The sequence below is a fragment of the Pelodiscus sinensis genome, chromosome 24 (genome assembly GCF_052426305.1).
Source record: "Pelodiscus sinensis isolate ZL-2025 chromosome 24, ASM5242630v1, whole genome shotgun sequence".
NCBI lineage: Eukaryota > Metazoa > Chordata > Testudines > Trionychidae > Pelodiscus > Pelodiscus sinensis.
In genome coordinates, this window is record NC_143075.1 from 15,805,001 (window position 1) to 15,832,965 (window position 27,965).

The following is a 27,965-nucleotide window of genomic DNA, read 5'->3' on the forward strand; positions in this document are numbered from 1 at the left end:
CTGCTCTCCTCCTAGCCAGTCCCCTCCCTCCCCCCTCCCAGATCTGAGATCAAGTGTGTCCGGTATTTTTTTTTTTAAACCATGTGGTAACCCTAGGGATGATTAGGTCACAGACACCATTGTACTGGGCCCCAGCAAAGGAAATCCTAGTTAGCCCTTTGGGCACCTCTGGGGAGACACGGAATCCACATGGGATTTTCTGACGAGCCTCCCACAGGAAACCAGAAAGAAAGACAGGGAACGCTGGTGCTGGTACCAGTGTCATGTACAGAAGCAAAGGAAATGCGTGGAGCCAAGGACAGATGTAGCACTGAGATTCCGCCTCCCATGCTCCCAGCACTAGTGAAGGGCCCTAGAGGCTAGATACTGCTCTGGGGGAACCTCAGTGCTGCTGCCCCTGCTCTGTAAGAAGAGGCTGACAGTCTCCAGGCTATCAGACTGGCACCTTTCACCAGCTCTAATTACACTTCTATAAAACCTTTTTTATCTTAAGGTTTTTTTTCCCCCTTTTCCTCTCCTCCAGGCCCCCCCCCCCGCCCCACACGTACACCTACACACACTTCCTCACCCATTGTTTCATAAACATGTTTTCTCTCACCCCCATCTCCTTAAATACTCTCCAATCTATTTCATTTAGTTTAAATTAGTGTCAGCATACAAAGTGGCTTTAATTAAATTGGTTTATCTTAGTGAAACGTGTGACTTGGTATGTATACCAGGCATTAGGCCATAGTTTTGCACTTTCATCCCTGCATATAGATTCCTGTACCCATGCAGATCTTTTTGCAAGGTTGGTGCTTTAGTTTCTTCTCCTTTCTGAGGTATACTTCTGTCACAGAGGTACAGGTTCTGGTCTATGCCCTTAACTAGTCACCAGTCTCCTGGGAGCGACCCTTTAGGCTCCAAAGACACACAGGGGGGAAGGCCCATCGACTTTTAGACTGGGCCTTCTGCACCAGCGTTCCCTGTCCTCTCTGGTTTGCTGCAGGGAATCCAGCCGAGCCAGACTCCCTGTGAGAGGCTTGGATTGTACGTCTTTAGGACCCAGTGCTCCAGAGGAGTATTTAGAGAGACACAAGGAGCCTTTCCAAAGCCAAGTAACCATTTATTGGTCATCTGACTACAGAATCTGGAAGTCCCTAGGTTAGCATAGAGAAATGAAGTTAACCCATATATTGTTCACCCTGGTCACAGCAGTGACATGATGAGCCAGCCAAGCTATGATGGACTCCTCTGGCTCTCTCCCTCTTCCCCTTTTGTCTGTTCAGTTCAGGCTCCCATTTTCCCAGGCTCCTGATGTTTTGTTCTCCAGCTCAGATCCCAACTCCTGCTGGCCAAGGTTTCCTGCTAAACGTTTATTGTTCAGTGGTTTGGGGCATCTCTTTGTCTTGCTAGATCCTCTGTTGATTTGAATCAGTTTGAGCCAGTTCTTTGACTGTTTCATTCTCCCCAGAAAGCAAGAAGGCTCACTCACACCTTCTGTCTCTTATGATGTTCCAAGAGCTTAGTTAACCCTGTTGCACCCACCATAAAGGGTGCTATAGAAGCACGAAGTACTGTATGCTTGGTTTATGTGCCTGTATTCCAATCTGAAGCATGAAATGCAGGATTTGGATGTTCTGTTACTGAGCCTAAGTTTGTAAATTGGGTCCATCTGGTGTTTTATAAGTGCCTAAATGACTTGTAGTTTAACTTAATAGAAGATACGAAGGTTTCAGATGATGACTAGGCTGGCCATGTGGTGTATATATACTTGCATGCACACCATGGAATACATACAATTATATCATTTGTCATAACAGATTAATAATTATATCATTTAATTGCTAAGTGATTAATAATTGGGTGATTTTTCATTTTCCTTTCAGACTATATTTATCCAAAAGAACAAGCCACTGAAAGATCCACTGAGCTCTTTCCGCTGGCAGGGCTTCAAGCTTGAAGAGTACCTTATTGGGCAACCTATTGGGAAAGGGTGCAGTGCTGCTGTGTATGAAGCAGCTATTCCTTTGTCTTCCAACCACCAGAGAAGTGAAGACTGTAGGTCTTTAGAAAGAAAGAGTCCAGATACACAGTGGGATCATGGCTCACTTATCCAGGCCGCAGAAGAAAAAGCTATACAAGCAAACCAGCAAAGAGCTGCTTTCCCATTGGCTATCAAAATGATGTGGAACATTTCGGTAAGGAGTCAGTCTTTAATCTTCCTGTTTGTTACTTGCGAAGTATGAGTGAAATGTTTACCACGGATGTGTTGAAAGCTCTAATTATTTTGTGCACGATTAGTAGATTGGAGCAAAGTTGTTGGTGTGTAGCAATGGAAACACATTATTAACAAACAGTCACACAGCGAAGTAATTAATGCTCATCAAAAAGGCTTCCTATTGCAGTCAGCATCAGCCTGACATTTGTGTGCCATTGCTGGTTTGTCTGTTATTTCTTAACAATAGTGACAATATTTTCTAGAGAAAATTATGTTTAATATAAAGAGAAACTTTTAAGAACTAGGAGGAAATGGGGAAAAAAACACTGCTAAAGAAGTTTGAAGAATCACTGTTTTTAGAGATTCAAGGATAAAATGTAGATGTCCATTTCCTGGGGATAATTTAAGTATGAAGCAAGGAATGCTGCATGAATTCTGAATAGCTAAGTTACCCATTGGAGGCCCCTCGCCATTAGGTGGATTAACCAGATCTCTTTTCATAGGTTTCTTCCAGTCCAAGTGATTCGGTGATGAGCCATATCCCAAAGTCACTATCCTAAAGATCCAGAAAGCATTATTCTTTTCTCAGTGAAAAATTCATTATACTCATTCCAGTCCACAAGCTGCTGAGCATGAGTGATTCCTTAAATATGTTGGATTCATAGATTTTTTTCGGAGTCAGAAGGGATCATTATGGTCATCTTGTTAGACCTCCAGCGTAACTGAGGCCATAGAATTTCACTCTAATTCCTGACTCAAGCCCACATCTTTTATCTGAGCTAGCAAATATATTTTAGGAAGACATCCAGTTTTATTTTCACGATTTTAAATGACAAGGTACCCACTACACCAGGGGTGAGCAATAATTGTCATGGAGGGCCACTCCAAGAAAATGGAAAGTGATCGAGGGCCACATTCTTCCATGGTATTAATGGAGGAGGTGCAGGGTCTGGGATGGAGGTTGGATGCAGAAGGCAGTTGTGATCTGGGGCACTGGACTAGGATGCAGGGGGTTGGATTGTGACCTAGAGCAGGTGTTTTGGGGCATGGGAGGGGGTACAGGGATTTGGATTGTGAGCTAGGGCAGGAGGAGACTGTGAACCGTGGCAGAGGATTGAGGCATCAAATCTGGGAGGGAACTATGGATATAGGAGGGGGGCAGAGGATTTGGGTATGTGGAGGAGGGGGCAGGAGTGGGGAGCAGAAGGTCGGGGAAGCGAGGTAATGGGGTGCCAGAGGTAGGCTCTGTTGGGAGACTTACCAGCCAGCAGTGGTTCTTGAGTCAGCCTCCCTGCCTACCCCACCCCCACACATGCTGCAGCCATATGCTCTGGAGCCCCTTGTGCTTCATGACTGTCTGCTGTTGAAACAGGCAGCTCCCATTGGCCCGTTCCTCGCCAGAACTGGCCATTGGGATTGTTCTGGGTGTGCAAGCAGTTCCTAAAGCTGCTCCCTCTCCTCTGGACTCTCAGTTTTTAAAGAAAAACCACCCCACAGCTGTGTTTCTGAGCAGCATGCGGGTGGGGCAAGGCAAGTGGGGAGCCTGGCCTGCAGCGTCCGTGAGCTGGATCTGGCCCACGGGCCATATTTTGCCCCAGCCTGCACTACACCCTCGCTGTTTAAAAACTGCCCCTTGTTTATAACTTGAGTGTACATAGCTTCAGCTTCAGAGTTATCTGCTTCACGTTTTGGTATCTAGATTGAATGATTTTATAGCTCTGATTTTTATAGCTCAGATTTGAATATAATTTTTTATGTAACTGTTGTTGTAGGCTGGTTCTTCAAGTGAAGCTATCCTCAGCACCATGAGACAGGAGCTCATTCCAGCAAGTGGTGCTGCCTTATCTGGGGAATATGGAGCTGTAGCTTGCCACAGGTATTTTGTTATTAGAGGATGCTCTTTTGGTCCTGAAAAATGATCAGAGCATCTTTTTTCTTAAAACATGTTAATAAAGTTTCTTATAAGAGTCTGTGACAACCATGAATTTCAAATACAGAATAACTGAAAATCAACTTTCACTTTCACATATCTATCAAGACCTGAGTTCAGGGTGCTGTTTCCCTGCAGTAGCTATTGCCATCTCTAAAATCCCCCCAAAAAGAGGGAATAGTACTGATATGCTTGGAACTTGAGGCCTCTTTCATCCAGATCCCAATGTGGCTTACACATTTTATTCCTTATACTTGTACAATGTGTGTGGAAATCACTTCATCAGACCTCTGAAATTCAGCAGTAGTTTAGAATGCACAGGCATACTACAGAGTACCTAAAAAGAGGCAGTTAAGAGAGGCTGCATCTACTTGATGCTACGCAGGGGATTTAATGAGAGCAGGATTGAATCACTCAAACTGGACCTTGGCTAACTTTTCTATCATTTCCCTGCCCTCCTGCAAAAGAAAGACTTTGACGTTGTTAGTCACCACACAAGTAATCAGGACCTCTATGGTATATTTTAACTAAATGATGGCATCTCCAGAAGTACAGTGTACCTTAAACATGGTTTTTTGGAGAATGAGTTCATAGGGATTGTTGGAGGAGAGAAACCCACCAAATCTATTCTTTGTTTTTTATAGTGCCTAGCACAGTTGGGTCCTGGCCTATGATTAGGGCTTCTAGGTTCAATGTAAATCAGGGGTTGGCAATAATTTTTGACCAGGGGCCACTCCAGAAGAGGCAGGGCCTTAGGCAGAAGGGATGGGGCCAGGACAGTTCCGCACCCACGGACCCTGATTGGTTGGGGAGCATGCAAAATCTTTGCCCAGCCCCCAGAGAGAACCGCCAAATGTTCCAAACGGCTGGTGGTTCCTTCTAGGTACCTGTGTCCCTGCCAGTGAGAGGAGACTTTGCATGCTCCCCCCACCCCAAGGTCAGTCGGGCCTGGGGAGGGAGAGCACATGAAGTCTCTTGCTCCCTGCCCCCACCCTGCAAGGGATTGCTTCACTTAGAGTCAACCACTAGCTGAGCCCCTTGCAGGATGGGAGGAGACTTTGCACGCTTCCCTACACCCCCAGACGCTATTTGGCCTGGGGGTAGAGGGTGTAGCAGGGTCTCTGCAAGCCGGATCAAATCACTTGGTGGGCTGGATCCAGCCCATGGAGGCCCTTTTACCCACTCCTGAAGTAAATACAAGTAATTATTAATAATAATAATAACAACAACAACATATCAACAGTTTATTCAAAACTGACCAGAAACAAACGTGATAATGGCTTACTCTGTTTTCACACTCTGAGCTAACAGAAAAGTAAATACACATGGGAAAGTAAATTAGAATTTTAAAATTCTTTCAAGTTTTGTCACCTAAGATATGAACACAGGAAAGTTGGGTTTTTTTTAAATCAGTGTCCTTTTAAACCTTCTTTTAAAAGAGCTTTTTTCCAGTTTAAACAGTGTAGTCCAGAATCCAAATAATCTGTTTTAAATTTCAAATGTGCCATTGCTGCCAGCACACGTGAATAATAAACACTGTTTGGTATGTAACTCATAGGAGAACAGACAAACCAGAATGATATTTTACATTCAAGGAATGAAAGGAAAGAGAGGTCTGTTTTGCTCTAGATACATGTATGTAACTCTCATTCATTTTAATGAGCACTTACTGTGTACATCAAAGAATAGATTTCCTGGTATGGTGTCTCCTTGATCTTAATTCTGCTCCCAGTAATAAACTCATTTTTTATTCAAAGACAGTCCTGTTTTTTTCATCTTCTTGAGGGCAGGTCCCCTCACTAAATCTACTCCTCTGTTAATAATTTAGAATGCTAGCACTTAAAGGTTATTTTGGAGTAAGTAAAGGGTTGCATTTTGTTTTTAATAATTCTCAGTGGGGCTTATTTTCTAATGTACGGAACGGTTGGCTCATGTTCAGCAGTCAAATTTGTGGAAATTCTTTTTTCTCAATGTAGTCCTTTTTTAATAGCTGATAAACCAAATGTTTTGAGTGCCCTCTAATGGTGCACAATTAAACACAATTTGCAGAAAAGAGGTTGATTGTTTTGGGTTACTTAGAACAAAGGGATATAACACATTCTGTGGGAAGAGCCAAATCATAGTTTTAATTATGGTCCCTGAATCAGATCTACAAAGCTAACATCCATTTATCATCATTGATCTGCTGTGGATTGACCACTAATAACAGTAAAAGTGGGGATTTGTATGAAGCCTGAGCCATGTAGGTACTGGTGCCTGTGTGGACCCCTGTTTATTTCAGTGGGACTCTATATGGGCAATGAGTCTACTTTGTGGAACCCCATTGCAGTCAGTGGAATTTTGTGTGTGCAGGAACCTGCCTGTATGGATTAGTTTGCAGGATTGGGGCCTTGGTTAGGAAAGTTTCTATGGAGCAGTCATCAGAATTGTTTGTAATCCTGTGATATCCAGAGCTTTTCGTGGTTGAGAGTGGTTGAGTATTTTGACAGAAGTTTTTACAACTGGCTTTCCAACCAATAGTAACTTGCCAACAGTGTTGGTTTTAGAATGAGTGAGTTTATAAACTGCTCTGGGATCCTTTAGGAGAAAAAGTGTTCTATTAATAAAAATTACTTTTTTTATTAAGAATAACAGAAATGTAAATGTCCCTAATTCACCATCTCACCATAACTGTTGGGTTTTAATTTCTTTATCTGATGCGATACACAAATTATGTTGAAACAGGAGACCTGTCTTTGGGAAGAAGAAGTTGGAACCTCATCCAAATATAATCCAGGTGATTCGGGCTTTTACATCCTCAGTTCCTCTGCTACCGGGAGCTTATTTGGACTATCCAGATGTTCTTCCATCAAGTCTGAACCCCAGTGGGATCGGTCACAGCCGCACTCTCTTCTTAGTGATGAAGAAGTAAGTAGAGATGAGCTTTATAAGTTACACAGTGTGACTGTGGTGTGAGGGTCTGTGTTCTGCTGCTGCTGGGTAAGCAACACAGGTCCTTGTAAGTCTTGGCCTGGCTTACTGCCATGGATCAAAGCATGCTTTAAAATTCATCCCTATATGATCTTTCCCCTGTTCCTGAGGTTTTTACTCTTGTCAAACAGTGAAAGTTCGTTGCTCATTTTAATCATTTATTTTCATTAACTGATTTTAGAAATATCAGACATTCTCCCAGTTTTCAGATATTCTGGTTATCTACACCAAGGCAAAGTTGAAGCAAAAGTAACTCGTGACCCAGTAACTCTGGGCTTTCTCATAGATAAGTGCTCCCTACTCCTCTGTTTCATAAAACACTTTGTTGGGGGATATTTTTATTTCCCCCATCTTTTTGCTGTTTTGACCAGCCTGACTCCAGAAATACTCTTCCTTCTCTGAATCATATCCCTTCCCACCAAGTCTGTTGGTCTGTAATAATGCACTCCCCTCTCTTTCCTTCAAAATACAAGAGGATACAGAAGAAAACCTCTGTACATAAAATGCCTAAGAAATCTCATTGTATACTCTGTGAGCTTCCTGCTTTTAGAAAGGATGCTTTGATTTCCAGTTCTAAAAGTATAACAGCCCTGATTTCAGAGGGTATGTCATGACAAAACATGAGCAGATGTGTTTGTGTATTGGTGGTAAGCGGGGGGAGCTGAGGTTGCTTAAGGAATATGGGATGTTTAGGGAGAAGTTACTAAAATTAACAGTGAAGTATCTCCACTCAGCACGAATGATGAACTGAATATTTGCTTTACAGCAGACTACTGAATCAAATATTGTCTTTTGCATGCTGTCTAGTTATCCATGCACCCTGCGCCAGTACTTGAGAGAGAGGACTTCAGACACCCGCCTGAGCACCATGATGATCTTGCAGTTATTAGAAGGCGTGGATCATCTTGTTCAACATGGAATAGCGCACAGAGATTTAAAATCTGACAATATCCTTGTTGAATTTGATTCTGGTATGTAGCTTTTTGAGTCCATTTGGAACTGAATAGGGAGTTTACAAAAGTAATTTGACTTGTATTGAGACTTGTACTACTAAGTCACCTAGATGATTTTGAAAATCACATCCACAGTATTTAATGAGGAAGGACGTGAACCTAGATGTTACAGTGCTTAAAGGGAGATAAGGGGAATTCTGTTCTTGGCTGTGCCACATGCTGCTGTTGTGACATCTGAAAAAGTCACTTAGCCTCTCTGTGCCTTCGTTTTTCCATCAGTAAAATGAAGATTATGCTTCCCTATCTCATAGGGGTGATGTGTTGTGATGCTTTTTCAGTGTCTCTAAAATGCTTGGAGTTCATCAGATGAAATGTCCTATATTACTAAGGGAATGACTGCTTAAATAGAGAGCAAAGGGCATGTACTAGCCTGCAGTATAAAATTTTTGATACATTAGCTCCATGTCTGTGGTCTCTCTCATCGTAACTTTCCAGGCAATACTGAGCAGTTTCTAAAATCTCACAGCCTGGATGGGTTAATGATGTTGCACCTTTGGCTCATTAAACATTAGGTGAGACCAGAGGGAACAACATTTTCTTCTGCTCTACTCTCTTAAACTGGAATTTTAGTTACCTGATCATGGTTTTAGCATGACTGAGATTTAAACAAACAGGGAACAAGAGCAAGCACCTAGATCTGTGTAATTAAAAATCCTGATGTAGCTGCTATAGAAGATTTTTAGGGATCCTAGAATTTTCTTGAAAGAACATAAGAACGGCCATACTGGGTCAGACCAAAAGTCCATCCAGCCCAGTATCCTGTCTGCTGACAGTGGCCAGTGCCAGCCTCCCCAGTGGGGGTGGACCAAAGACAATAATGAAGCGATTTGTCTCCTGCCATCCATCTCCAGCCTTTGACAAACAGAGGCCAGGGACACCATTCCTTACCCCATAGCTAATAGCCTTGTTAGAGCTATACTGAATGCAGATGGTAATGACTAAATTTTTGGTCTCTGGAAATCATGGTTCTGTTTTGCAATGTTTGACTTCTCATCAGGAGACTTAACCATTAACTAATTCAAACATTTGCCAGTTCCCTGACTCTGTTTGTGCTGCAGATTTGTAAAAGCACCAAAGATTCCTTCCATCCCTAACAGAACTTCACCTTCGGAGTGGGACTCAATGAGATCTGGCACACCAGTCTATTTTCTCTTGTCACTTAGCGCTGTTTCTAATTCTTACGTTGCATGTTGAATGTAGGAATATGTTTTCATTCTGCTCATCTGTGCTGTACATTTGTATTGTAATTCACTCACTGGGGCTACATCTAGACTGCAAGCCTCTTTCGAAAAAGAGCATCTAGACTGCAACCAGTACTTTCGAAAACACAAGCTGCTTTTTTGAAAAAGAGCACCCAAGCAGTCTGGATGCTCTCTTTCAAAAAAGCACAGTTTGCATTATATAGTGCGTTTTTTCAAAAGCACTTTCGAAAAAAGGTCCTCTTCCTCGTAAAACGAGGTTTTCCATGGTCGAAAAAACTGCCATGTTCTTTCGATTTACTTTAGAAAGACGCGGCAACAGTCTAGACACACAGGAAGGTTTTTCAAAAAAAGGCCACTTTTTTTGAAAAAACCCTGTAGTCTAGACACATCCTGGGTGTCCAAGTTATGATGGAAGCTTTTAAATGAACACAAGTGTTTTGCTTCCTGCAACCTCAGAAACTGAGTGTGCGTGGATTATGTCAGGCTGCTAAATTTGGGAGAATAATTGAAGTGTTTATGCAAACTCTGAATGGATAACTAATTTGTTATACAAAGAAATGGGAAAATATTTTCCTTTAGTAATGTCACCAGTCTTCTGACTTGCAATACTGAAGAGAGAGATGAAAGAATGGTCTGTAGTAATAGAGATTCCTATAAGGAATCAGACAGCTTATGCTGATTAATAGTCAATTTCTAAAAATGATGTGTGGTATCTAATATGATCAAGTAATTTACATTGCACATCTCAATTGGGTGCTAACTCTGTTAACTTATGATGTTTACAGCTGGCTGTCCTTGGCTGGTGATCACAGACTTTGGTTGCTGTTTGGCAGATGAAAATATTGGTTTGAGATTGCCTTTCACCAGCTGGTATGTGGATCGGGGAGGCAACAGCTGTCTTATGGCACCTGAGGTAAATCCTCATGTGAATGAATCTCAGCAGTTATGGTTTTACATATGTGCAATGCTATTGGAAGTATAGGATCCAGTAAAGTTCATTAACATAAATAGGAGCAGGATTAGGTCTGAAGTAATGGATTTGGGGAACACCTTCCTCTTCACTCTATATATCATCTTTCCCACAAGATGAGAAATTTGATTGCCATTCAGACATGTCCTTATTAATCGGTGAAAGCCCCTTCATTATTGGTTATCTAGCCATTCGTGTCTAGGACTATATCTCTGCTAGCTTATGTTAGCTACTGCAGGTTATTGTGGGTGTAGCATTGTCTAGTTTATTTTCCCACAGAACTTCCTGCCATGGAGTGCCATCTCCATGAGCATTGCTTAGAGTAGGCCTGGGAAAAATATGGTCCATGGGCTGAATTCGGCCTGCCAAGCTACAGGATCTGGCCCGCGGACAGTGCGGGGAGCCCCAGGCAGGCTCTCTGCTGCCTTGCCTCACCCGCATGCGGTGCAGAAATGCGGCCGCGGGGCAGTTTCACTTTAAAAGTGAGCTCGGAGGGAGGAAAGCTTTAGGAGCTGCTGCGCTCCTAGCACAATCCTATTGGCCGACTTCTGGCCAGAAACTGACCAATGGGAGCTACCTGTTTCAGTAACAGACAGCCATGAAGCACAAGGGGCTCCTAGTTATTCACAGAGCACATGGCTGTAGCCTGGGTGGGAGCGGGGCAGGCAGGGAAGCTGACTCAAGAATGGGCTGCTGGCTGGAAAGTCTCCTGGCCAGAGCCTGCCTCTGGCACCCCAGCCCCTCCTTTCCCCAACCCTCTGCACCACTCCTGCCCCCCTACTCCATATATCCAAATCCTCTGCCCCCCCTCCCGCACCCTGTACCCCCTCCCAGATCCGGCAGCCCAGTCCCCTGACCCAGATCACAGTCCCCTCCTGCCGAAGCTCACAACCCAAACCCCTGCACCCCTCCTGTACTCCAATTTCCTGCCCTAGGTTACAATCCTACCCCCTCCACCCCAGTCCATCTCCCCAGGTCACAACTATCCCCTTCACCCAAACTCCCTCCCTAACCCCAAGCTCCCTTCTGCACCCAACCGCCATCCCAGATCCTGCACCTCCTCCATTAACATCATGAAAGAATGTGGCCCTCGACCACTTTCCAAATTCTTGGAGTGGCCCCCTGTCGAAAATTATTGCCGACTCCTGGTTTAGAAGATTCATGGTCTGGTTGCTTGGTGCTACTATGTGATTAATGGCTCTGATGTTGAAGTTGAATTAATCAAGGGAATTGATACCATCTACATGTTTTGTTCGTCTATAAAGTGCTACCAGACCGTTTGTTGTTTTTTAAGTTTAACCATTATAGAACTCTTTGCTGGACACATTGATATCTTGAGCAACTGAAAATGGGGGAAAAATCAGTGTTACAGCCAGATGATGGTTGGTTTTACACATGAAACCAAGACATTTCAAATTTGGCTGCCTTTGCATTCTTATGCCCTATTCTGCTTAGCTTTTACAGTGGTCTCAGAACAGTGAATTTTCCTATATAGCATCCGTGTAATTGTTCTTGCATTATTATTAAACTAATAGTCATTCCTCTGAATGCTGGTGAAATTAATTGTTTCCCTTTTTTCTATTAATAGCAGTCTCAACATATGGTAAGGGATCCCCAGCCTGGCATTAGTATACCGAGCTGGGCTTTTATGCAGTGTGAAATGGAACATGGGGTTCCTTTATAAGACCACTATCTAGAATCTCTCTTCAATTGCTCAAGTAATATATCACTATAAGTGCTAAGCTGGGCGCAAGCTTTAGTCGGAGATGAGAACTGAGTTGATGATAATGGAAGTGCTGACCAGATACAAAGAAGTAGATTTTTCAAAAGGTTAAACAAACTTGTGCTGTGTATTTCTTATTTCCCATATATGTCCTGTGGTCCTTCTGACGTAGGTGGTGACAGCAATACCTGGTCCAGGTGTCCTGATTGACTACAGTAAAGCTGATGCATGGGCGGTTGGAGCAATAGCATATGAAATCCTTGGACTGGGTAACCCTTTCTATGGCCCAGGAGGATCCTCTCTGGAAAGTAGACACTACCAAGAAGACCAGCTGCCGGCCTTGCCAGATACTGTGCCCTTTGATGTGAAGCAGGTGGTAAAGATGCTACTTCAGCGGGATCCGAACAAGGTGAGAGACCTTGTGCCCATTGTCATGAGTGAGGTATTAATAGGTTGTCGGTTGTCCAGCACTTGCTTTCCTGAGAGTATTTTGATAGAATGTACAGTGCCTAGCACGTTGCATAACTGCACACTGCAGGTATCCTAAGCACTGTGTTGATTATTATTATAGAAAACTATCACAGGACTTCAATGAAAGTGTGATGCAGTATAAAGATCTTGGTACCTGACACTATTTTTGCATATTACAGTGAAGTTGTATTGTAAAAGCGTGGCATGTGGAATTTGACTGAATTGGGATTAACAGCCACCAAAAGTCTTTCAATTTGAAGTGAATATTCTGAGAGACGAGAAGCATCTTGGGATCATTTCAGCAGTTACATCTGTTCTAACACCTTCCACGTGATTTAGCTGAATTTGATGATCTTCTTTCACTTCTTGTTTCAGAGACTATCTGCTAGAGTTGCAGCGAATGTGCTTCACTTAAGCCTCTGGGGTGAAAATATTCTAGCCCCAAAGAGCCTGAAACTAGACAAGGTGATTGGCTGGCTTCTTCACCAATCAGCTGCCACTTTACTGATGGATGGACTGGTGGACAAAAGCAGGGTAGAAACTAAGATGAAGATGTGCTTCTTGGCAAATCTGGAGTATGAAGATCTTTGGGAAGCAGCATTTTTACTGCTGTCTTGGAGAAACCATTCTGTCTAAAGGGTACCATTCTGTGTGCGGCCCTGCAGTAGATAAATGGCATTTGCTGAAAGCACTTGGGAATCTGTCTAATATTTCTATCCCTCTGAAAGCCTAAAATACTTTAAGGAAAAAAATTCTGTAGGCCTGGTGTATGTGCTAATGTAAGAGGTTGAGTTTGCCTACAGAGGGCATTAGTGCACAGATGGTTAGAGAAAACAGCCTTGAACTGTTACTGTTATAATGAGATTTGGAAAGTGTTTGAATGCTATCTGGTCAGCTTTATTCACAGCTGAACATTTAGATTTACTGCTTGATGCACATTCCTTTACAAAAGGGTGTATGCGTTGAGGGACGTATAACACAGCTGCTATATACTGTAAAGCATTACAGTTGCACTTTAGTCCTATTGATTTTTTTTTTGTTTGAGCTACAAAGGAAGTTAGACTGATGGAAGAAAATGGAATCTTTGTTTTCCTCGATTTGAAATCAGCATCATTCTTACTAAAATCATATTCCTCTGCAGCCATAGATGCCTTTTATTATAAAATGACAGCCAAGGGCATCATGATTGAGGTGTTTATCTGTGAGGAGTTCTGACAGAGCTGGAGGTGGGTTACGAAATGCACAAAGTACTTATCTAATTATATGTAAAATGACATAGGGATCCTCAGTACTGAACAAATAATTTATGTTTTCTGATTGATTTGCTATAACAACATGTTTGTCCCTTTGAGGGCCCAAACCAACTATAATATCCAAATCTGAACTTCACAGTTCAAGCTTGCAGTGTTAAAAGATCTCTGCATGAGCTGAACTGGATATCAAATCCAGATATCCCCAGGCTTTTGACAAGTTTGGATTCAGACCTTGATATGAACTAAGCAACTCAGTCGCATCTCTAATATCAGCAGTTCAGGAACTGGACCATTGAGAGAGTCATGTGGCCCTTTAGACTGTGTAGATCTAGTTCTTTTAACCAGATCTTAAATTCCTTCCAAGAACACTCTACTATTTTAGTGTGCCAGGCTAAGAGAGGATTGCATCATATTTAAGAGAATGGTGAAAAAGGCAGTGGGGGTAACGTTCCTTATTATATAAACCCATTTTTCTGTTTCACTACTAAGGGTTATTCTGTGGTTGTAAGAAAACACTTAATTTTTAACCAGCAATAACTGTTTAGTGAAAAAGCCATCAGTTTTATAGCTGTGGGTTGTGGGTGTTTGAAGAAGTTAAGGAGAAGTTTGTTTTTCCCTCTTCACACAATAAAGTGGTGACTGCTGTGACAATGAATCCGCAGAGTTTTGTCTCTCTTTACTTTATCAGGACTTAATGCCATAGTGGCCTGTGGGCTAATTCATATTGGGAGTTGGGTTTTCAGATTTACTCTTCTGTTGCATGTTAAATATTTGGATGTGGTCCTGACAGGCCCTATTAGCTCCTTCGCGTCCAGCTGTCAGGACTCAGTTTATTCTCATGCTCCACCACTAAGGATAGCAATTAAGTTCAGTTTTTCAAAGAGCAATGTGGCACCATTTGGGAAATAAACCGTGATCTACCATTGTTCAACATAAGTCCTGAAAGTTCTGAACATTTTCATGGTAACTTGTTTATGCTCTTATTTCCAGGAGATTATTAGAACTGAGTTGTGAGACCCTGGGACCACACAGTAACATGCTGCCACAGCATTTTGGGTCTTGTAGGTAGTTTTGCGGTGTTTTTAATGCTTTATTTCAGGCTTTCTCCATTCACTTGTAAAATATAAGGGAAATAGCCATTAAAAATTTTATTGCATTGGTGTAAATGTGCTTACAGAAATTTACACCATTCATCTTATAATGCAACCACTGAGTTACGTACTTACACTTTCTGATATGTTAGCTATGAATCAGCTGACTAACATAACCAGCCACCTCATCTGAATCTTTATAGGTCCCACGACAACAATACATAAATGGTCCCATGCAGAAAGATCCACAAAATCTGGCACGGAATTTGGGAAGATTCAGGAAAATCCAAGTAAAATTTAGTCCTGTAAAAAGTCACCACAATACCCTGATTAGTTAATGGTGTTTTGAGCACAATGTGCCATCAGCAACAATACCACAGCTTAGTAGAGTTCAGTCTAATTGTCTGTGGATGGCAGAACCTACAGGTGTTATCTGTCAGTGGGAATTCAGGGCTGGGCTTTCTCCCAAGCTGAACAGGCAGAGCTGGCCTTACCATGAGGCGAACTGAAGTGGCCGCCTCAGGTACCAGACTGTGGGGGGGCGCAACTAGGACCCAGAGTGTAGAAAATTGTGTCTGCTGCTGGTGCATGTGTAATCTCTCTGCTCTAGATGCACAGAGATGGTGGAGTGCTGTGCTGGAGGAAGAGAGATAACAGGCAGGCAAGAGAAAATCGGGCATGGGGGTGTCATTTGAGCTCCGTGCCTCAGGTGCCAAAATGTTGTGGGCCGGCCCTGTGAACAGGTATTGGAAAAATTCATTGTGCGGTTCCATAGACCATAGCTCCATACTACAGGGCAGGGCTCTGCTTCTATAACACACTCTCCATGTGGATAGGATGTTTCTAGACACACCTACTGCCTGTTACCACAGCTGTTACAGAGATGTGTTTTTATACAGTTTAGCTTTTGAGGCTCTCAGTCTTTTCTAATGCCATACTTTTTGCTTCTACATATGGCTTATAGCCTGCTGTTCCAAGCATGAGGTGCTTCCCAAAGCATCCCATTCTATGCTTCTCCTGGGGTGGGGTGCCATCATCTCCGGACAGCTCCGCCATCTGCAGCATAACAGCGGAGACCTGGACAAGCCTTATTGTTGTTTCCGTGATAAAGGTGAATAGTAAAACAGTAACTATTTTTCCTGAATGTAAGCCCTCCCCCTTTGCTCTGTATTATGTAACACCCTGCAGAAGCTCTCAGGACTAGGATCAGCAGTGCCTCTACCTGAGTTTAGAAGTTGCATAACCACTGCTGAGTTGAAATCTCTTGTTGATTACCCCTCTCTGCAAGCTGAAACTCCAGTAAACACAGTCACTTTCCTGATAGCTTTCAACCCCCCGTCTTGAATTCTCAGCTTCTCCTTTACGAAAAGGGGTCAATGACACATGACATGACATCCATGAATTCTCACTCTGATTGGAGAGCTGAGGCTGCCATCAACATGTATGTGTGTGAAGAGGCATTGTCAGAAGTTCTACCCTGGAATCAGTTTGCTTTGCAGATGTGAATGCCCCTCCGGTCTCTAAGAAGCTACCGTCTGTTTAACAGCAGGTAATGAAGTTAGAAACAGTATTTGCAACCCAGAACAGACCATTGATCCATCCAAGCCAGTATTCTACTTTTCACTATAACCATATGCTTTGGTGAAAGTGAAGAAAAAAAAACAATGCACATAACTACAAGTAGTTGAGCAGGGTCGTCTTTTGAACTCTGCATACAGTCAGTTAGCATCCTGAAGGAGGAAGCTTAAAAAATGGATTTGTTACTGTCAGGGTTGTTCCTCACTCTGGCAATCTGAGTGCAGAAGGTGGGGGCCCACAGAAGACTTTGCCTCTATAAGCTCTGCTTCCAAAAACTCCCCAGAGTCACAGATTCACGGACACTGGGAGATGGCTGCCACCATCAAATGTCCAACTCCTTTTAAAACCTTGGAAGAATCACTTGAACTTCTTTCAGAGGAGTACCCCAAGCTCTTTTACCACAAGAGAACTTGAAAAAGGAAACAAAATAAACTGCAATCTCTAGTAGCTGGCCTCTCGGCCTAGGCAGGGACACAAATAGACCTGTTACCTTCCAGGACACAAGAATCAAATCATCACCTTAAAAAAGGTGATTTTATTAACAACGCAAAAAGATATACTTGATAAAGCATACTTGATTGCTAGGTGTTACAGAGCAACTGAGAGAGCAAATTGAGAGAGAAATGGTATTTCTGATATGTTAGGTATAGTGAACGGGGGGCACATGACTTTCACACAAGTTTAATCAAAAAGCAAAATAAAGAAAAAGACTGAACGTACACTTCTCTATCTACTCACGAGCTGTACTTCAAGGCCCAATCCATTCCCATGCTCAATATTTCTTTTAGCCATGGTAATTCCATTTGATTTCTTCATCTTGCTTCCAGCTACTAACTAAGAACCCACACGAAGAGAGCAGGCAGGAGGTACATATTTATCATTTAAATTTCAGCACTGTATCCCATTGGTTCTTATGGCTCCCTGCCAACACCCTTAGCTACCTGAGTTTAACCCTTTAGTCACCGAGTGCTGGCCAGCACTCCTCCTATCCATCACAGTTACTTACACTGCACGTAAGTATGCCTGTTGAGCTATGACTTAAGTGAACACAAAACCTAAGGGAGCCGAGGACCAGGATCCAATTACAAAGCAAAGGTCACTGAGATATTAAAAATGCTTTCCTAGAAAAGACACATGTCTAGTGCTATCATATACATGGAGAAAAACCAATTAAGGCTGGAAAGGCAGACACTTTACCACCTGAGCCATGTCCTTGTCTAATCTCTCCACATGACAGCACTTCATATTTTTCCCCATCTTGTGTGTCAGCATATTGGGCTGCTGTAGTCAATGTATCCCACAGTCTCTTTGCATCATCTGAGTCAAATCAAGCCAGTTTGGTGTGAAACCCAGGTGAGCCTTAGAGATTGTCTGGTTTGATCTTGTTTGGCCCAGCTGCCAAAATTAGCAGTACCTTCTGAGGTTTGGAAATTTGTTTTCATTCCATTTTTTGAATGTTTTCATAAAAATTCTGTTTATCTATTTTCAGGTTGAAATATGAGCTTTATGATTTGAGAAGATAGGGTGAAGTGCAGGAGATTTGGGTAGAATCCCTGCTCTGAGTGGGCATGTCTGCCCAACAGGGCTAAACTCGAAGTAAGCTACACAACTTGAGCTACCCGAATTGCATAGCTTATTTCAACTTTTGGCGCTGTCTACACAGCAGTTATTTTGAGAGCGCGCACTCTTCCCCCGACTTCCCTTACCCCTCCTGAAATGAGAGTTACAGAAGTTGGAGTAAGAAGCCCATTATTTCAAATGTATTTTGAAATAATGTGCTTGCTGTGTAGATGTGTACTTCAATATTTCAGAATAACTGATGTTATTCTGAAATAACGCTGCTGTGTAGACATAGCCAATCTGAACAGAAATTTTCATCTTAGGTGACTCAAGCACAGCATGGGTCTCCAACATCTCAGACCAATAGCCTAGCCACCAGGGAACAGAGCTCAGATATTTTTGTGGACACACAATATCTTCTTACTAAAAAGTCCTCAAAATAGATGTCACCGTGAAATGTTTCAGTTTCAGTGAAGTTTCAATTCGTTGAAAATGTTCCTACCATCTCTCTCCAAGGTAAATATTGTTTTGTAAAAGCTTGCCAGTTCCTGCTTGCTAAAAATGGGAAAGCTGGGAGGTGTGAAGCAAAGAGATGCTGAGTGACCATCATCTGAAGGTATTTAACTGTGGTGAATCAGCATTGGAAGCTTTTGGGCACCATGATGTTCCCATTGGAATTTGCAGTGTTCCCTTACAAGCTGTTCCAAACACTTGGCTTCAGTAGACTCTGGGTTCATTGCCCCTGGCATACTCAGAATAGGAAAAAAGAGTCCCCAGAGGGGCAAATGGTGGGGGGGGGAGGGAGGAGGAGAGGGAATAGATTAGGGGAAGGGCATTGCATTAAAGCGGCTGCATCTCTGCTCTGGGACTGGAGGACAAGGGGGAGGTGTGGGGCTTGGTGCTGCACTTTGATCCTGCCAGGGAGAGGGGAGTGTGTCTTTGCTCTCCCAGTATCTCCCTGCTCAGAGCCTGCAGGGCCGGCTGTGCTGGTGGCAGAGGGCAAGCAGGAGCGTGAGATGGAGCGCCTCTTCTTGCAGGGCAGCGGGCAGCTGCTGGGGAGAACGTGCTGCACCAAGCGCCTCTGCCTGAGCAAAATCTTGGGAACTTCCCTGGCAGACCCGCTCCAGCCCCCTCTTCCGAGCAGCATCCCCAGAGCCAACCTGCATGTGGGGGCTGCCACTGACTCCCTGCCAGGCTGCCTTTCGGGGTGCTTTAAGAGCCTGCTGTTGGGGCACGGCCCCCCTCGCCGCTTTCTCGCTGGTTCCAGCTTCAATGTGCCCCCCAGCGCAGAGTTTGTAGCCCGGCCCGTGGGGATCTGCTCCATGCTGAAGCTGCCCGTCCAGACTTCACCGGAGGGGCTGGATGCTGCTTTTGTTGGGGTGCCCCTGGACACAGGAACCTCCAACCGCCCTGGCGCAAGGTAGGGGGGAGCCCCCAGGAACACGGGCCCTTGTTGTCTAGTGACCAGGTCACTTACCCCGCGGGAAAAATCGAAGCCTCATGTTGAACAGAGTCCAAAAAATCCCCAGGGGTCTCAGTGCTGTGAGCACAGGTGACTCCTGGCAGCACTGGGGAAGGTGCATCGCCCCTCTGTGCCCCTACTAAAATTGTTAATTGCTAAATGGGGCACCCCCACATACTCCTCCCTATTCCTCTGGCTGCTCCTTACTGCACCCCCATCTCTGCAGGCACCCATGGCTGTGAAGGATGCAGGACTGACTGCCCAGTTTGCTTTTGGTGTCCATTCAGTCCTGTTCTGGGGCCAGTGCTCAGAGCAGGTTTGTAACGTGACAATCAGGGTCTAGACCGAGTGTAGGGTTTGAACCCTAATTTTCACTAGAATCTACTGATTGAATGTAAGATATATGGTAGCCCAATGTCTGTGACTCTGTAACACTGAAACGCTGGCTTTTCCCTTTGGGCGGCGCTATTGCCTCCCGCCGTGGCGCTCGGCTGACTTCTGCGATGCTCAGCTGGGCCGCCACGCAGGAGCAAGTGGCGCAAGCAGCCGTTTGGGGTCCACGCTCCCCATGCAGCACAGGGAACAGCCAGGGGGCGGGGCCTGGACGAGCTTGTGTCTCTGATGTCAGGAAAGGGTGCCGGATTCAAAAGGAGGAAAGCGGAGCAGACACAGAGGACGCGGAGGAGAATGGAGGAGGCGGAGGAGAGTGAGAGACGCGCAGCAGGAGGAGGAGAAGAGAAACAGAGTGAGAGGCGGGAGGGGGAGACGAGAAAGAGAGAGAGAGAGAGATGGAGAGCGAGGCAGGAGATGGACGAGAGCTGGGAGAGAGAGAGAGGGTGAGGCCATGTATGCTGCTTGCTCCCATGCGGCGGCCCGGCTGAGCAGTGCAGAAGTCAGCCGAGCACCATGGCGGGAGGCGAAGGGGGGTGGGGTGGTGACGTACGCACCCAAGATGTGGCGCCTGGACGAGCGTGCATTCCCGACGGAGACAGGAGAGCAGAGAGAGAGTGAGAGGCAGGAGGGGGAGAAGAGAAAGAGACAGACGGGGAGAGAGAGGTAGAAGGTGGAGGAGAGCTGAGAGAGAGGGGGAGGCAGGAAGAGGAGGGGAAAGAGAGAGGGAGCGAGAGACTGGAGGCTCAGGAGAGAAGACCGACGTGGAAGAGAGACCTGAAAATCCAGTCTTTTGATGGGCTAATTGGCTAGTTGTACTATAAAAGCCCATGAAAACTGGTGACATGCAGGTCATGAATATCAGTATAATGTATGGATGGGTGGTGCACAGAGCTGTGTGTGTGTGCTGGAAATATGTACCTTTAATATGTTGCGGAGAAAGTTGATAAATCAGTCTGACTTGAGACGAATGTGGATTTACCTTTCTGGTCAACCTCTATAAGCCAAAGGACAATGAAGATACATTTAGAAATGAGGTTAATGGAGCTATCAAGCTGCAGCATATTGAGGGACAGAATCTGCACCCCCAGGAAGTCTACCTAGCTCTTGATACAAAGACAATGGACTTTAGGAAATGTAAAATAGAGCAAAAATATATCCTAAATAGCCATCAGTTAAGGGAACCACTGCATCTGGAAAGGCCTCTGCCTAAGTGGCTGGAGTCGCTTGGAATTTGAGAGTAACCTGCTTAGGCAAAGCTTGTAACTTGTTACAATGAAGCTTTTGTCGCTATAAAGCATGTTTGTTTTGTTTAGTTTGTATTTATACCTTTTCCTCTTGCTTAGTCTCTAGGTTCTTAATTAATAAACTTAATTTCTCTGTATATTTAAGAGGGTGCCTGTCTGTAAGTCCGTCTGGTTGTCTGTGAGTGTGTTTGTTCACAAACTCCTAAACAGTAAGAACGAAGGGCAACAAATTTGGTATGCAGTTGTGGGGAAAATCCAATAACTCCAATTGTGTCAAAGGGGGGACTGTGCAGAAATCAAAACTCTCTAAAGAAAACTGCTGTAAGGGTTAAAAGTTTTCCAGCTCTCTCTCCCTGTATCAGAGTGAAATCAAATTAACTCTAATCAAAGACCCTTACGAATGACTCTCTCAAATTCATGGATACGCCTAGTCTGTCACAAATTATCATGTAAACTCTTATCTTTGTCACAGGTTGCCTTGTAAGACCACTCACTCCACATTCTCATGTGCCTTTGTTTTGTAAAACTTACTTCTAGCACTCCTGGGGGGAACAGAAGTCTCAGAGTGCTTCTGCTGAGACTTTGATATGTTAAAGAAGAACAATCCACAACTGAACTGTCTAAGCATTCTGTATAAAGGATCAAAAGCCCTGTAACTCAGGGCTGACTGCTACGGCTGCCAGCCTGCATGCATGCATAATAAAGTTTTCTCTTCTAGGTTTCTCTCCTGCCTCACTGATTTGACCTCCGGCCTCGGACCCTTCTGGGGGCTCTGTACCCCAGGGGAGCGAGATTTCCCCCTCAATTTGGTGCCAGGAGTGGGATGGCTTGGAACTCCAGTTGGAAAGGCTGATGACGGGGAATGGGAACGGACTACAACGCGCATCTGGAGGGTAAGGGATCCATTTAAAATCCCCCAGTCCGACTCCCTGTTCTCGTCACCAGCTGGACCGGCTGGCGGTAAGAGTCATCTTTTACTTAAAATTTTTTGTTAAGAGGCTTGAGGGAAACTTAAAACGAAAACACTGGGTATAGCCAAATAGGGGTTGGATTTTGTTGTTGTTGTTGTTGTTGTTGCTGACTGATTGGTGGCGAGTCCAAGCACATGGTTTTGAGTGAGTGAAGTCCGGAGGGGGACCGCAGCCGCACCAGTGCTGTCAGTGTCACTGCACAGCTGCTGAAAGCAAGGGCGGTTTCCCCCGGCACATAAGGAGTGTGAGTGAAGCTGACAGTTTGTGTGGACTCCCACACTATCCTTGGAGAGGGTAGTACTGTTGGGCTCCTGCGCTGTCCTTGGACAAGACAGTGCTAACTTGGATAAGATTGCTCCCTCAAGTCTGTCTCCTACTGAGGGAAAGGTTTCTCACAGCCTGGGACTCCCTTGTCTCAGATGATCAGTCAGCTAGGTATTGCCTGCAGGTTTGAAACTAAGGAGACTTAAGGAATTATTGAGCATTTGGAATGGCTATACTCAGGGGAATTCCCAGAATAAATGGCAACTAGAGCTTTGACTTACAAAAGCTTGCTTATCTTAGAGTTTTCCTCGAGGAAAAACATCCTAACCAGATGGAATATTGGTGCCTCTGGGAGGATGTGGCAGTAAAAAAAAAAATAATAATCAGAGCATTATGGCTAGCAAAAAAAGATTCTATTGAAAAGCTGCAGCAAGAATTGGCTACTCCAAAGAAACAGCTTGATTCCCCAGATGTGCCATCTGCACCCCCACCCGCTTTGGACCCTTGTCAGCTGAACATTCTTTCCTGTTATCTCCCTTTTCTCTTGTAAACCTTATGGGACCTGACTTGTGTAAATTGGGTGCAAACCTTCTCTGTAGTGAGGAAGGGATATTTGTTGACCTTCCCCTTATCAGGCTCCAAATTTGATGGCATTACTACTCTAAGAGGAATCTGATGAGACCTCAGGACATACACCCCTCCTGGACCTCTCAGATGTCCCAGAGACATTGTGGGCAGCCCATTGTGAATGAAGTGGGGTTGCTAGCCTCTGCAACACCAGTGCAAATAACATACAGACACAACAAGCCTTTCCCAAGGGTAGCCCTGTATCTATTGGCTAGGGAGGCACAAGAGGGCATTAAGCCTGTAATCTCTCCCTCCTTAAACAAGGGATACTTGTTTATACAACTTCACCATGTAATACACCTATACTACCTGTGAAAAAGCAAATCTATAGATTTGTAGAAGACCTAAGAGCCATTAATAAGTTTGTAATCCCTAGATTTCCAGTAGTACCTAACCTGGTTTTCTGTAATAGATTTATGTTCTGCCTTCTTTTCTATTCCAGTGCATAAGAATTCCCAATTTCTCTTTGTCTTTTCCTTTCAGGGTCATCAATTAACCTGGACATGTTTTTGTAAAGTTATTGTAAAAGCCCTACTCTGTTTTCTCAGTTTTTAAAAAAGCTGACCTTAATTCTATCTCTCTTCCCTGCAGTTCTGTGTTAGTTCAGTATGTTGATGATGTGCTAATTGCTAGTAAAACTGAGGAAAGATGTAAAACTGATATGTGTTAAAGTGTCTTGCTAATAAGGGTCACAAGGCTTCCAAAGCCAAATTGCAATTTGTAAAACAAAGAGTTCAGTACTTAGGACATTTACTTTCAGGAGATGGCCACCAGTTAACACCTGAGCGAATCTCACATGTTATTTCCATTCCTCGCCCTTTAACCAAACGTCAGGTACGCAAATTTCTGGGTGCAGCAGGATATTGCAGACAATGGATTCCTAACTTTTCTGAACTCACCAGACCCCTTACTATTCTACTCTTAGACTTAGCTCCTGACCCAATGACCTGGTCCCCAGAATGTGAATCTGCTTTCCTTTCCCTTAAAACTCTTCTCTCACAGCCACCTGTTCTAGGCTTACCTAAATATAGCAAGCCTTTTACTCTGTTTTGTCATGAACAGGATGGAATTGCAGCTGGAGCTCTCTGTCAACCCCTTGGAACCCACACCTTGTCCAGTAGCTTATTTTTCTGCAACACTGGACTCAGTAGCACGTGGGTTCCCACTTTGTCTGAGGGCAGTTGCAGCTGCTGCTGAATTACTTTAAAAAGGCCCAACCTGTCACATTAGGCCACAGCATTATCTTACAGGTCCCTCATGTTGTCTCTGCTCTCTTACAGCAACACTGCACCCAGCACCTATCTGTTCAGAGACAAACCCTGTATAAGAATGTTATCCTCTCTTCCCCAAATGTGGTAATTCAAAGATGTAATGTACTTAACCCAGCTACTTTTTCTCCTTTACCCTCTACTGGTAAAGCACATACCCATAACTGTGAAGAATTGCTTGAGCACTGTGTAAAGCCTCCCCAAGATTTGTCTGCTCAACTGCTGGAAAATGCAGATCTTGTATTGTATACTGATAGCTCATGTAAAAGAAATGCAGTTGGTAAAGTAGAGGCTGGATATGCAGTGGTCTCAGATAATGATGTTTTAGAGGCCTTTTCTCTTCCAGGAATCAAATCAGCTCAGTCTGCTGAGCTCATCGCTTTAATTCGTGCTTGCCTTTTAGCGTCCGGACAGTCTGCTGCCATTTATACTGATTCAAAGTATGCTTTCTCTGTCTGTCATGCCACAGGTCAAATTTGGAAACAACAAGGTTTCCTTACCTCTTCTGGCTCTGCTATCTCTCATGGTCCCCTTATCTCCCAACTCCTTGATGCTATTCAGCTACCCACATCCCTCTCTATTACCCATTGCCCGGCCCACACAGGTGCCACTGATCCTGTTTCTCTGGGTAATGGGAATGCTGATGCAGCAGCCAGACATGCAGCAGCACATGGACCTCTGGCTCCCTTTCAGATTCTGGTCTCTCTTTCCCTCCCTGTTTCTTTGCAGGACCTGATAGAACTACAGCAAGCTGCTCAACCTGCAGAGAAAAACCTTTGGGAGAAAGCAGGCTGCTCCTTATCCCCAGCTGGCTGCCCAGTCGCCCCAAAAATCTCTCACACGGCAGCTTGCTCAGGTGTCTCATCAAATGACACACATGAGCAAAAGGGGGGTGGCCTCACAAATCCCAAAACAATGGTACGCCCCAGGCGTGCACCTAGAAGCTGTCAAGAATATCTAATTCATGTGTGATTTGTAAGCAGTTTAATGTTGCAGGAGGCCCACAGGCTAGCAGCCACACAGAAAGAAGAAACCTAGACATAAAATGACGGTTAGGAGAGCTTGCACCTGCAGGTAAAGGAAGCCCTCCCAGTACCTACTGATGTACCGTGCCACAACATCCAACCAGGCGACTACGTGTTTGTGAAGAAACATCGCAGAAAGAATTCCCTGACAGCCCGGTGGAAAGGACCGTTCCAAGTGCTGCTCATCACCCACACAGCAGTAAAAGTGAAGGAGCGCCCCTCGTGGATCCACGCAAGTCATGTACGCCGAACTGCAGATCCAACAGAGCTGATTGACCCCGTCACCCAGGACCCCTCCCCGGAGGAATCACCTGAGGACGAGGTTCAGCGGACCGAGGCGGCAGACTCTCAAACCAGACTGTTACCAAACCGGCCTCCACCAGGAGCTTCGAGGTACAACCTGAGAGGTAGGACTGTACCAGCAAAGACCTACAGGTGAGCCTGGCGCCCCGTAGCTCTCACAAAGGGGAACCCATTCCAGTATTGAGTGAACTAAGAGACTACGAAATCTCGAAGAGTGCCTGCAGAGGCAAGCCAAACAATACTAACTGATTAAGTTTAGTTAAAAGACTGCTTTGCTAGTTGCTAGATAATTACTATATTATTATTATTATCCTTTCTACTTTAGAAATTTAAGATACTATAATAGGATGAGGATTGTTTTCCTTCTTTTAGTAGTCAGAATAGCCTTAGTATATAACTTTCCCCACCCTTATTGGGAAGCCCTGCAAAAGGTTGTGTCCCTCACCAATACAAGTGACTGTTGGATATGTGAACAGCTTATAAAAGGCTCTGAAGGCCTTTTACCATTACAGTTTATCCCAACTCCTGCCTCCCTGTGGACCAGACCCCTAAAATTCAGATCTACTGGTAGTCAGTACTCTACAGGAGAGCGGGAGTGGGTAGATGCCCAGAATGATAACACTGTACCAGGAATACATAGTCATGGGGAAAACAGGCAGATTTGGCATAAAAATCTGATTGCCTCAGGGATTCCCCTTACTCAAGCATTACATCCATCAGGAACTATGTTTCCATTGTGTTTTGAAAGCAAAATTGGCACTGGTAAAGATCTGGTTTGGATCCCAGAAAATACTTGCTATCGTAAAGTAAGGTTAAATCCAGGGAATGGACAATGGGTCATTTACCCAGCAGATAAAAAAATCCTCCCTCTAAGGTGCAAATTACCCATCACCTTCCACATGACCACTACACATACCTATCCTCTTAACAACATTACTATCAAACCCATACGTTTTAACTCCCCTTGGTGGGCAAATGAAACTCAAAAGTGGTATAATCACTCCTTGTTCATAATTGTGGACAATGGAGCCGTATCTGCCAACTCCAGGAAGGCACCAGAATGCTCAAGTGAGTCCCTAATCTATAGCACAGCCCTGGAACGGATTCATCTTGTCACCTTTTGTGCATATAACCTGATGCAGAGCCACAATGCCTCAGGATGGCCTCAGTTCCATAGGCGCTGTGATCCTCTCTATATAAAACAAGGCATAAGGATTGAAGGCACATGGTATAGGGATAACATTTTAACTCTGATCCTCAGTGAGCCTGGTATGTTTTTCACATGTGGAAACTTTGCTTATAAGGCCTTACCACCTGGGTGGAAGGGCAGATGCACTATAGGCTACGTAGCCCCGGTAGCAGAATTGGTTAAAGATCTCCAGGCAGATACCATTACAAACCTAGGCAGTTTTGTACACAGAGCAAAGCGTGATACACCCAATGATATAAACCCATTAGTAGAACGGCCCACTCTTTTCCATTCCATTGTACGTGCTATACTTCCAGCCTTGGGTGTTAATGAATTGGAACGTGCCATTCGCAACATCTCTAGGGTATTGGAACAGAGCTTTAATGCTACCTCAGAAGCTATCCAAACCCTAGAAAGGGAAATAGATTCTGTAGCAAAACTAGCCATTCAAAATCGACAAGCACTGGACTTACTCCTGGCTCAGCAAGGAGGAGTGTGTGCTATTATTAACACCTCCTGCTGTTTCTATGTTAATAAATCAGGCATTATAGAACAAGATCTTTTAAAAATAAAGTCAGCAATCAAGGTGTTAAAAAGGACTGGTGAAATCCAAGAATGGGATCCCTTGAACTGGCTCCCAAATATTGGAGGGTGATTTGGAGGAACCTTAAAAGCCTTGCTGAAATATCTGATAATCATTATTGTCATATTTGTGATAATATATGTGCTCATTAACTGTTGCATTATCTGCACCAAAGGTACTTTGAGACAGTGCAATCACAAATCCCAAAGATCTGCTCACAACCAAACCAGAGAGGTATTGAGGATGGAAAAATTGGGAGATGGGGATGGGCTAAGCATCCTAGCAGAAGAAGAATACCTAAGAATGTCCAGGATAAACTATGAGTAATACTCCAATAGGAGTATTAAAGGGGGGAATTGTGGGGAAAATCCAATAACTCCAATTGTGTCAAAGGGGGGACTGTGCAGAAATCAAAACTCTCTAAAGAAAACTGCTGTAAGGGTTAAAAGTTTTCCAGATCTCTCTCCGGCTACGTCTACACTGGCCCCTTTTCCGGAAGGGGCATGTAAATTTCACCAGTCGTCGTAGGGAAATCCGCGGGGGATTTAAATATCCCCCGCGGCATTTAAATAAAAATGTCCGCCGCTTTTTTCCGGCTTTTAAAAAAGCCGGAAAAGAGAGTCTACACTGGCCCCGATCCTCCGGAAAAAGTGCCCTTTGAAGTAGGAATAAGAC

General features: G+C 44.2%; 3 protein-coding genes across 3 annotated transcripts in view; all 3 read left to right on the forward strand.

The window, feature by feature from the left end:
- The window catches only part of PINK1 (PTEN induced kinase 1), a 15,951-nt gene extending 1,564 nt beyond the window's left edge, over positions 1 to 14,387 (forward strand). The window contains exons 2-8 of the mRNA XM_075906101.2: positions 1,869 to 2,180; positions 3,973 to 4,076; positions 6,855 to 7,037; positions 7,908 to 8,071; positions 10,101 to 10,228; positions 12,181 to 12,417; positions 12,855 to 14,387. Of these exons, the coding sequence (XP_075762216.1) occupies positions 1,869 to 2,180; positions 3,973 to 4,076; positions 6,855 to 7,037; positions 7,908 to 8,071; positions 10,101 to 10,228; positions 12,181 to 12,417; positions 12,855 to 13,115 (1,389 nt within the window). The 3' untranslated portion in view covers positions 13,116 to 14,387. The remainder of the gene's footprint in view (positions 1 to 1,868; positions 2,181 to 3,972; positions 4,077 to 6,854; positions 7,038 to 7,907; positions 8,072 to 10,100; positions 10,229 to 12,180; positions 12,418 to 12,854) is intronic.
- A 4,473-nt stretch (positions 14,388 to 18,860) lies between these two features.
- The window catches only part of LOC102443768 (agmatinase, mitochondrial-like), a 34,259-nt gene continuing 25,154 nt past the window's right edge, over positions 18,861 to 27,965 (forward strand). Inside the window, exon 1 of the mRNA XM_006132728.5 lies at positions 18,861 to 19,381. Coding sequence (XP_006132790.3) covers positions 18,978 to 19,381 — 404 coding nt within the window. The 5' untranslated portion in view covers positions 18,861 to 18,977. The remainder of the gene's footprint in view (positions 19,382 to 27,965) is intronic.
- Positions 20,497 to 27,893, forward strand: LOC149521721 (endogenous retroviral envelope protein HEMO-like). Its single transcript, XM_089773080.1, has one exon. The coding sequence runs from the start codon at positions 25,866 to 25,868 to the stop codon at positions 27,360 to 27,362; it is 1,497 nt and encodes a 498-aa protein (XP_089629206.1). The 5' UTR covers positions 20,497 to 25,865; the 3' UTR covers positions 27,363 to 27,893.

Excerpts from the sequence above, each read along its gene's own strand:
- LOC149521721 (XM_089773080.1), top strand. The coding sequence starts at position 25,866 with ATGAGGATTGTTTTCCTTCTTTTAGTAGTCAGAATAGCCTTAGTATAT.